Below are 11,283 nucleotides of genomic sequence, written 5' to 3' on the forward strand. Positions count from 1 at the left end.
AGCCGTGCTCCCAGCTTTACTCAGAAATCGCTCAGCTCTGAGCTGAAAGGACTGGGCAGAAAACTGTGAGATTGCCTTCTCTTTCCTGGGTCCTCTCCCCACCGCCCCTTCTGTCTGGACTCTTTCTAAGACAACCTCAACCCAGCACAACTCCCTTCGTTCCTTCGGGAGCAATCTGAGCCTGGAACCTGTTGTGGGGGAATCTCAGAGGTAGGCATCTCTCCCTGAGAGCTTGACCCATTCCCTGGGAGGGCTAACTTGCCAGCAGGACCAATCTGCCTGATCATAGTCACCCTCTGCTTCCTGGAGCAGGTGAGTGAGAGGGGTGACAGGGGGTAAAACCCAATGTGGCTGATGACCCTGCAGAAGGGAAGACATGAAAGGCAGAGCCTGACACCAGGGCAGGGGAGCTTGGGGACTGGCTTATCCCTTTCAGTGAGTATTGACAACAGGGCCCCCCTCTGACATTCTTCAGAGGCAAAACTCAGAACCCTGTACTTTGCACCAAACCAATTCTACCTTCTAGTGTGGAGACAATGGGCCTTTCATCTCCATATTCATGGCAGTTGGGGGGGACGGGAGGATGTGGTCTTCTGATGGGACAGTGGAAATTTCTGGGGTAACCTGGAATTGGAAAGTCCAGCTGAACCTCCAGTGGATTAGGGAGTGGGGGTGGGGTTTCAGGGACAAGGGGTCTAGCAGACCTTAGACAATGTGTAACAGTGGACATGTGTATCTGCATAGGAGAAACTGTCCCTATTGCTGGACACCACCTCCATCCTTTACCTCAATGAGGTGGACTCTTGAAATACTTTTTCCCAGACCAGGTCCTTTTGTGTTTCATGCCCACTGATGATGCAGATGTTTATTACACTTTCCTAGAATAAAGCAGTATGTATATTTTTCCCCCTCACCCTTTCCCTATGATGATAAAATGGGGGGAAATGTGGGGCTTGATCCACCGTGAGTTCAAAGTCACAAAAGTCCTTGATGCCTCGGATTTTTTGTCTGGGCCAAGGCTGATCCCGGCTTCATAGCTCCAGATCATTGGGCATGACATGAACTCTATAGGATCCTGCATGGGAAATGCACTAATGAGTGTTCTTCATTGTGCTTCTTAGATCATGAAATCTGTTTGGTGCAGTGTAACAAGAGTTCAAAAAAGTTACCCATTGGAACAGATGCAATAGGTCAAAATGGAATGTAGGGGATTGTTGGTAAAGTCTTTCGTCAGGTGTATTCATGTGTGTGAGTGCATGTGTGCTGCGTGGGTATTTAGTTCCTTTGTGAAATGCATCTTTTACTGATGGTATCCTTCAGGAGACTTTGAAAGGTCTGCTCGCAGGGTCTGGTTCTCCTTGCAAGCACAACTGCCCTCTCCAGTTGAAATCTGCTCCCTGGGTTCCCTCCATAAAAGTATATGTTTCTTTAGTCAAGGACTAAAGAAACCCTCTCCAGATAGGGAAGATCAGAGGTATAACATGGTATGACCTGCAAAAAATTGAGCCTGGGGGCCACTTGCTTTCCAGGCTTATTTCTGCTGGCATCTCCTCAACTTCTGGGTTAGTGCTCTGAGCCTTGGTGTCCTGGAGGCTCATACACACACACACACACACACACACACACACACACACACACACACACGCCAGCACTTGCACACTGACCGTTCCTGGAAAACCTGCTACCTCTCGTGGGTTTACCCTTGTTCCAGCCTGGCCTAGCAGTGTCACATGGGCATACTGCTGTCTTAAAGGACCCTGAGAGGGTTCCACATGCAGGGTTGTCTAGCACCACAAGTAAGGCAGGGACTAGATAAGCAGGTAATGGGAAACAGGGAGCTGTGGCTTGTGCTGTAGGGCTTCAGTCACCCCCTCCAGTAGGGCCCAGCACAGGTACTCAGGTGAAGAGACCTTTGCAAAGTACATGGTTGAGTCAGACATAGTCACAGAAATGATCCAGAAGATTTCAAGTTTGTGCTTACCTCCCTTAGCCACCCTGGGGTGGGGAGCTCATACTCTTCACCAGCCCCTACTTGCTTTCCAAAGGGCTGGGGCAGAGCTGGCTTCAACATTTCAGATGACAGATTTAGGAAGAAAAGTTAATTTATCTGTCAACTAAGGAGTGAAGGATATGCAATGATGCATTGTGCTTCATTCATCTAGCAGAAATATGTCCCATACCTGCCAGGCACTAAGGGCACCAGAGAGTCTAAGGAATTATTTACTATAAGTGCCAAGACCTGTATATGTGTATTTTTATGATACCAGGCATCTAACATGGGATGACACAATATTTTCTGGGACTTTCATCTCTTGAAGAGACAGAGGTTTTTTTGTTTTTGTTTTTGTTTTTCAATTGATCTAACACACAGGAAGTCAAGGTGAGATGGGAACATGTGAAGGTTGCGATGGAATTTAGACAAACCAAGAAAAGGATTCAAGAGGTCTTGAATCCTTTGTTTTAGTTCAGTTCCTATGTCCTAGCTAGCCTGGTTCCCATGAGACCCATCCAGCCTTCCCCATCCCATACTAGAGGCAAACTTATAGGCAACCAGAATACATAGCATGCTCAGGAGCAGAAGAAACCCCTTCATACAACCAAGTCAGTGAGCCTGGAACTCACCCAGGATATCATCTCCCTGGAGCCAGGATGGCTGGTAAGACCTTCGGAAACCTCTGTGTTCCCCCATAAACAAGAACTTGGGCTATTGTTAGGAAAGGTCAAGAGAGGTCTTAAAGAGGGCTTTGAGTTTAAGGGTAAGGGAAGGCTACTCTTAGGGATTCTCACTCCAGAGTGTTCCTCGAGCCTGACCCAGACCAGAGCTCCATCTTTCTGGCTTTTAGCCAGCTTTGTCCATGCACATTCTCCCACCATGTCACTCACTCCCTCACCGAGCTCAGGGCACCTGCACTCCTGTGGGAGGAGGCACCATCCTTGCTGACCTGTTGCACCTCAAATTTGTCACAGGGGCTCCTGGTGGAGGACCCTGAAGATTTGGGGGCACAAGGCAGATGAGATGGTAATTACATCATATTTCATGAGATTCCCTCCCTCTGAACTCCCAGCATCTCCTGATCATATCATTATGCATCCATCTCCCAAGGGTGGGGGGACAGTCAATTTCCCTGTAACAGTTTCTAAGATCTGATGACACATTGTAGGATTTTTTCCTCATACTTGCAAAGCAATGAGTTTTCCTTAATGTGTTGGGAGGATAGGAGCTGAGAGAGGACTGTGATTTTCATTCTCTCCCCAAATTAAGAAGGGTGCATCTAGGGAGAGGTAAGTGGCAGTTGATAGCAATAAGTGGACCCACATCCCCAGGAGGAGCATCTCATCATCCAGCCATCCCTCAGCCCCTGGGCCTGGATATTCAACACTAACTAGAATCACCCTCCCCTCCTATCCAGATAGAAACATAAAATGGCATTATTGGAGTAAATCTGGGATCCTCCATCATTGCTTTGTTATCTTCAAGCTTGTTTCTTCTTTTTATTTATTTAAATTCAATTTAGTTAATATATAACATATAATTAGTTACAGGGGTAGAAATTAGTGATTCATCAGTTGCATATAAAATCCAGCGCTCATCCAAACAGGTGCCTTCCTTAATGCCCATCACACATTTAGCCCATGCCCCCACTCACCACCCTCCAGCAACCCTCAGTTTGTTCCCTATAGTTAAGAGTCTCTTATGATTTGCCTCCCTCTCTTTTTTTTTTATTTTATTTAAAGTCAATTAATTAACATATAGTGTATTATTAGTTTCAGAGGTAGAGTTCAGTGATTCATCAGTCTTACATAACACCCAGTGCTCATTTTATCAGGTGTCCTACTTAATGTCTTTCACCCAGTTACCCCATCCCTCCCCCTCCCCTTGAGCAACCCTCAGTTTGTTTCCTGGGGTTAAGAGTCTCATGATTTGTCTCCATTTCTGTTTTCATCTTGTTTTATTTTTCCTTCTCTCCCATTATGTTCTTCTGTTTTATTTCTTAAATTACACATATGAGTGAAATTATAATTGTCTTCCTCTGATTAACTTACTTTGCTTAGCATAATACCCTCTAATTCCATCCACATCATGGCAAATAGAAAGATTTAATTTTTGATGGCTGAGTAATACCCCATTGTATATATAGACACACCACATCTTCTTTATCCATTCATCTGCCAATGGACATCTGGATTATTTCCACAGTTTGACTATTGTAGACATTGCTGCTATAAACATTGGGGTACATATGTCCCTTCAAATCACTGTTTGTATCCTTTGGGTAAATACCTAGTAGTGCAATTGCTGGGTCATAGGGTAGTTCTATTTTTAACTTTTTGAGGAAGCTCCATACTGTTTTCCAGACTGTCAAGCTTATTTCTTATCTGTGAGATGCTCACAGATCACATTTGGGAAATACCTTCATCTGTAGCTAGGGATAATATCACTTACCTAATAGAGCTTGGAGAAGATTAATCAAGAAATGCCATGCAAAAGACCCAGCTCAGACAGACTCACAGAAACAGGACATTCCTACACTGTGGTAAGAGTTGGAGGGAGTAAGAAGAATCACAGGAAAGTTTTCTTCAGAACCATCAGTGAAGATGCAAGTGGGGTAGTTTTGGTGGAGGAGGAGAGCAAGAAACTACACCACAGGACCTGTAGGCCAATGAGAAATTTCTCCTACAGATGGGCTTTGGGCCTTCTGATTCAGTGTGAGGACTAGCCTTCCAGCAGCATCAGGAGACCCCATAGATGGGTCTGGAAGGGAAGCCCTCATGGAATAGAAGGCCTCATGGGGCTCATAGGGAAACTCTTCAGCAAAGAGGCAGCGTTGAATTATAATATGTTTTAAAAATTGCATTTGTGCAGATAAAAACAGTAGTTTTTTTAATTCAAGTTAGTTGGCATACAGTGTAATATTAGTTTCAGGTGTACATTGTAATGATTCAGTACTTCCATGTATCAGTCAGTATTCATCACAAGTGCACTTCCCAATACCTATCCTCTGTTTTCCCCATCCTCCTACCTACCTCCCCACTGCTAACCATCAGTTTGTTCTTCATACTTAAGAGTCTGTGTCTTCTTTTGCCTCTCTCTTTTTGCTTCACTTTGCTTGTTTTGTTTCTTAAATTCCACACGTGTGAAATCATATGGTATTTGTCTTTCTCTGACTTATTTTGCTTAGCATAATACTCTCTAGCTCAAACCATGTCAATGCAAATGAAAATACTTCATTTTTGTGGCTGAGTAATATTCTTTTGTATTCATACACCACATCTTCTTTATCCATTCATCAGTCCATGGACACGTGGACTCTTTCTATAGTTTGGCTATGATTGATCATGCTGCTATATACTTCAGGATGCATGTACCCCTTTGAATTAGTTTTTTTGTATTCTAAGTAGATACCTAATAGTACAGTTGCTGGGTCATAGATTAGCTGTATTTTTAACTTTTGAGGAACCTCCATACTGTTTTCCAGAGTGTCTGTACCTGTTTGCATTCCCACCAACAATGCAAGAGGTTTCTGCTTTCTCCACATGCTCACCAATGTCTGTTGTTTCTTGTGTTGTTGATTTCAGCCATTCTGACAGGTGTAAGGTAATATCTCATTATAGTTTCAATTTGCAATTCCCTAATGATAAGTGATGATGAGCATCATTTCATATGTCTCTTGGCCATTTGGATGTCTTCTTTGGAAAAAGGCCTATCTGTGTCTTCTGACCATTTTTCAATTGGATTATCTGGTGTTTGAGTGTTGAGTTGTATAAGTTTTTTTATATATTTTGTATACTAGCCCTTTATCAATATGTCTTTACAAATATTTTCTCCCATTCTGTGTGTTACCTTTAGTTTTGTTGTTTCCTTCATTCTGCAAAAATGTATTATTTTCATGTTGTCCCCATAGTTTATTTTTGCTTTCGTTTCCCTTCCTTTCTGGATTAATATCGAGAAAGAAGTTGTGATGTCAAAGAAGTTACTGCCTATGCTTTCTTCTTGGATGTTTATGGTTTTAGGTCTCACATTTGGATAATTAAGGATAATTGAATTTATTTCTGTATATGCTGTAAGAAATTTTTTTCTGCATGTTGCTGTCCAGTTTTCCCAACACCATTTGTTGGAGACTGTCTTTTTTCCATTGGATATTCTTTCCTGTTTCTTGAAGTTTCATTGACCATATAATTCTGAGTTTAGTTCTGGATGCTTTCTTCAGTTCCATTGATCTATGTGTCCATTTTTGCACCAGTACCATACAGGTGTTTTTTGTTTTGTTTTGCTTTGTTTTTATTACACTTACATTTTAATGAAAGATGTTTATTTAAAAAGTGGTTTTAGGGCACCTGGGTGGCTCAGTGGGTTAAAGCCCCTGCCTTCGGCTCAGGTCATGATCTCAGGGTTTTGGGATTGAGCCCCTCATCGGGCTCTCTGCTCAGCAGGGAGCCTGCTTCTCCCACTCTCTCTCTCTGACTGCCTCTCTGCTTATTTGTGATCTCTGCCTGTCAAGTAAATGAATAAAATCTTTTTAAAAAATGGTTTTATACACATACTCATAAAAACACATAAATATATGAGATAAGTGTCATTCTGTTTTGATCACTACAGCTTTGTAATCTAACTTGAAGTCTGGAATCATGATACCCCCAGCTTTGTTTTCTTTTTCTCAAGTTTTCTTTCACTATTTGCGGTCTTTTGTGGCTTCATACAAATTTTAGGATTGTTTGTTCTAGCTATATGAAAAATGCTGTTAGTATGAAACTGTTAGTAGGTTTTTTAGGGGAAATTACCACAGCAAAGACTCATAACCTGTGAGACTATGAAAGCACTTTGTGTGTAGCCCCCAGGAGGAGAATCCCCTAGGTAATCCCAACCAATTCTCTTTCCCAATCCTGCCTTATAAAATGCTTGCAGATTTTACCTCAGGGCACAATTTATAAGAGAATGTTCACAAGAGAACTTAAATACCTAAAATACTAATCACAACAGTGACAAGATAAACAGTCATGTATAAACCTAAGTATTGACTTAAAAATCAGTAGGTTATTATTTGGAAAGTCTGTATAACTTAGATGTTGAAGTGGATGAGGGACAGAGATTCCCCAGGTATGCAATTAGCAGTAAACAACATGGAAAATGTCTTAAGAGGAAAGAAGAAGATGTACTTTTCACTGTTATCAAAAAAATTTAAATTATTCTGGATTCTGAAGACATATGCAGTGAAGATGTGTGGGTCCTCAGGATTGAAGGATATTCGGAATTGTCATAAGCTTACTTGTCCCCAGGGGGACATCCTGCTCACCCAGTTGGGGTGGAGGAGAACTTAAGTGCACCTTACACAGAGACCCTTATGACACTCTTCTGCTCAAGTCCATTCATATCTGTGACCTGCTTAGGAGCTGTCCACTGGCACCAGAGCTGCAGAGCATTCCTCAGCAGTCTCCTCTGAGTCCCTAACATGTGCACATCTCCTGATTCAGGGATATAATTGATACATTCTGCAATTCGCGGCCCTTTAAAGTTTTCATTAGTTTTTAATATATTCACAAAGTTGTAATGCCATCATAATCAAATTTAGAACATTTTCATTATCCAAAAGATATCCCATACCTCTTGACTACCACCCCTCTTTTCCCTCCTACCATTTGCCCTTCAGAAGAAGGAAATACCCCCATGTATTTTCTGTGCCTAAGGATTTGCCTTTTCTGGACATTTCATGTGAATAGAATCATAGAATACATGGTCCGAGGGGCTGTCTGCTTTCACTGAGAGTAATGTTTTGAGGTTCATCTATGTTGTGGGTGGTATCAGTACTTCATTTATTTTTCATGCTCAGTCCTGATCTCTGATGTAGATAGACGACTTTTGTTTATCTGTTGAACGGTGCGTGGACAACTGTGTTAATTCTACCTGAGGGCTATTACAGATAATACTGCTATGAACATTTGCACACAGGTTTTACATAGATGTATGTCATCACCACCCATGGGTATATACCTGGCAATGGAATTGCTGGGCCATTTGGTGACTCTTTTTAAATTATTTTATCAGTTTTATGGAAATGTTACAGACAAACACCACTATATAAGTTTCAGGCATACATCATGATGATCTGATTTACATATATTGTGAAATGATTACCACAGTAGGTTCAGCTAACATCCATCATCTCATAAAAATACAATAAAAAGGAAAGAAAGAGAAAACATTCTGCATTCAGATGTATTCCCTTAACTTTTCTATAAATCGTATCATGGTGATATGTATAGTCACCGTGTTGTACATTACATCCCTAGTACTTACTTATCTTACAACTGAAATCTTGTACCTTTTGGACACTTCCTCCACTCTCCCCCACCTTTCACCCACTTCCTCCACCTCTCCCCTATTCGTCTCCCTTTTTCTATGAATTTACTTTCTTTTATTTTTAGATTCCACACGTTAGTTAGATCATGTAGTATTTGTCTGATTTATTTTATTTAGCATGAAGCTTTCAAAGTCCATCCATATGGCCACAAATGGAAGGATTTCCTTGTTTTCTGTAACTGAATAATATGTTTAGATTTTTGGGACACTATCAAACATTTTTGCAGGGGCTTGTTGTTTCTCATCCAAAAGGCCTACAGTGAGTTAGATGTGGATCTGACACCCTCAGTCTGGAATATCAAATGTGATGATTCCTCTGCCACCCTGTGTGCCTGGTCTTCCCAACCCCCCTGCTTTTCCTATTTCTGCAGGTTACTCCACTGATGAGCAACATCATGCAGCCCTCCCCGTCCCTTCACACCCCATCACCTACATCCTTTACCTCTGCTGGGCCACACCATGAAGATTGGATCATCTTATCTATGTCGGATGTCAGGAACACAGAAAAAGCTTCCGAAGAATGGAAGTTGCCAGAAATAGTCTCTGCGGTCAAGGAGACCATGAAGACAGCATCCAGTGCCTCAGTGAGAATTGCAGTGACTGGGGACTCTGGAAATGGCATGTCCTCCTTCATCAATGCACTGCGGGGAATTGGGCAGGAGGAGGAGGACTCAGCTCCCACAGGTGTGGTGAGAACCACCCAGAAACCCACTCTCTACCGTTTCTCTGACATGCCCAGTGTGGAGCTATGGGACCTACCTGGCACAGGAGCTGCCACCCAAAGCCTGGAGACCTATCTGGAGGAAATCCAGTTTAGCAAGTATGACCTCTTCATCATCATTGCATCTGAACAGTTCAGCATGAATCTCGTGAAGCTTGCCAAAATCATCCAGGGACAGGGAAAGAGGTTCTACGTTGTCTGGACCAAGCTGGACAGAGACCTCAATACACAAGTAGTCTCAAAGGAACAACTCCTGCAGGATATCCAGGAGAATATCCGGGTAGCTCTCCAGAATGAGGGAATGTATGAACCCATCATATTTCTGGTCTCCAACTTTGACCCCTCCTTGTATGGCTTCCCAGAGCTTAGGAAGAGGTTGTGCAAAGAAGTGTCTGACATCAGGTATCATGAGCCCCAACAGAACCTGTCTGACACCTATGGGAAGATCATTAATGACAAAGCAATCACTTTTTGGAGGCAAACACGCTCAGAGTCTTTCCAGGACAGCTTCGGCATCCAGAATGCAGATTACCTTGAGAAGTTTTTGAATGTCTGCCACTCATTCTTTGGTTTGGATGATGAGTCTCTCCAGGAGGTGGCCCAGAGTATGGGAAAACCTATGGAGGAGTATAAGGCCATTATGAAGTCTCAGGATCTACACACTGTCCTCAGCAGGGACTGGATATTTTCATGGACAAATTGTAATACAGACACTTGCTTATATTCGGTTCTGAACAGAATCCCATTTGTAGGTAACACCAGTTTCTACTGCCTTAGAGCGTGGCATCAGTGGCGCCTCCTTGACAACGTCGCCAAGGGCACCAACACCATCCTGAAGAAAGTTTTGAGAGATACTGCCATCTGAAGGGTAAGGTCTCAGCAGGCTCCTTCTTGGGGAAAGTCAGGATATCTGCGGTCCTCTCCTCACACTGTATCCTTTAGAATTCTCAATCAGTTCAGTATTTCCACTTTTGTTAGTTCTAAGTTCCTTGAGGTAGATGAGCTGACTAGAACATTTTGAACCCACATCTCAGCAAATCTCCAAATATGTCCTACTTCTCATTTATTAAATGAGCTGGGATCCAAAGATGGAAGAAAAGATTGCACAGTGTGACATACAGTCTCATTCTGACATCCCTTTATCACTTAACATTGGCATCATTTTTCCAAGGCCTCTTGATTTTCTTCTGTTCCTTCAGTTCTCACTTCTCAGTACATGGACTCAAAGAGACACATCTGGAGTCAGAGAATAGAACATCCTTTGGGATGTTCCCTTTGGAGAAGTATAATTGGAGAATGTGTGTTTAGTTGTTCTCCGAAAAGTATTGTGTAGTGGTACCAGGATCCAAGGCCAGTCTTGTGTCCTGTAAAGCTCTGTCCTTATATCTATCCTCAGCAAATGCCCAAATCATTTATATCCAAAAAAGGATACAGGGGGTGGACTCAAAGGCCATTTTACTGGGATTGAGAAATTGTTGAATCGAAAAGGCAAACCTGACTATTTTAAGTACCAAACACCAAGAGGTTCCATGCTCTTCATATGCACACGCTTATGGTGGGCCTGTCATGGGAAGTAGTGCCTGTTAGATTATGTTTGCTATGCAGAAATTTTTGCTCACATAAAGTACCTGCTGAGGCACGTGGATGGCTCAGTGGGTTGGGCCTCTGTCTTTGGCTCAAGTCATGATCTCAGGGTCCTGGGATTGAGCCCCACATCGGGCTCTCTGCTCAGCGGGGGGCCTTCTTCTTCCCCTCCCTCTGCATGCCTCTCTCCCTAATCATGATCTCTGTCAAATAAATAAATAAAATCTTTTAAAAAATAATTAAAAATAAAAATAAAGTACCTGCTATGTTCTGTTCTTCTCCAAAGTTATTTCCCATGTTGGTCAAAGGCAACTAAATTTGAGCATCAGCATTAAGGAAATCAACCCTCTGTCTATGATCTCACTGTTTATACAGTTAACCCAAACTATATAGACTGTATGGAAGTTCTCCTAATTGGAAACCACTCCAGACCCTAGCCCTAGATTTTTCTCCTTGCTGGGCATGTATGTAATAAAAATAGTTTTTTATCAAAAAATTTTTTTCAAAATGTTCATCATCACTAGCCATTAGGGAAATTCAAATTAAAACCACATTGAGATACCACCTTACACCAGTTAGAATGGCCAAAATTAGCAAGATAGGAAACAACGTGTATTGGAGA

General features: G+C 42.3%; 1 protein-coding gene across 2 annotated transcripts; it reads left to right on the forward strand.

Annotated features, from left to right (window-relative positions):
* Position 1: 1 nt before the first annotated feature.
* On the forward strand, positions 2-10,932 carry LOC131832676 (immunity-related GTPase family M protein 1-like). 2 transcript variants are annotated; one of them, XM_059175991.1, is made up of 2 exons: positions 2-312; positions 8,728-10,932. In XM_059175991.1, exon 2 carries the CDS (start codon positions 8,740-8,742, stop codon positions 9,940-9,942), a length of 1,203 nt encoding a protein of 400 aa, XP_059031974.1. In that variant the 5' UTR covers positions 2-312; positions 8,728-8,739; the 3' UTR covers positions 9,943-10,932. The 2 variants fall into 2 exon arrangements, with proteins under 2 accessions (XP_059031974.1, XP_059031973.1); XM_059175990.1 differs by having other exon boundaries at positions 2-210.
* The last annotated feature ends 351 nt before the right edge of the window (positions 10,933-11,283 follow it).

This window comes from Mustela lutreola, chromosome 5, assembly GCF_030435805.1.
Source record: "Mustela lutreola isolate mMusLut2 chromosome 5, mMusLut2.pri, whole genome shotgun sequence".
Lineage (NCBI taxonomy): Eukaryota > Metazoa > Chordata > Mammalia > Carnivora > Mustelidae > Mustela > Mustela lutreola.

Bases quoted from the DNA above. Each gene is read 5' to 3' on its own strand.
- LOC131832676 (XM_059175991.1), top strand. From the start codon at position 8,740: ATGAGCAACATCATGCAGCCCTCCCCGTCCCTTCACACCCCATCACCT.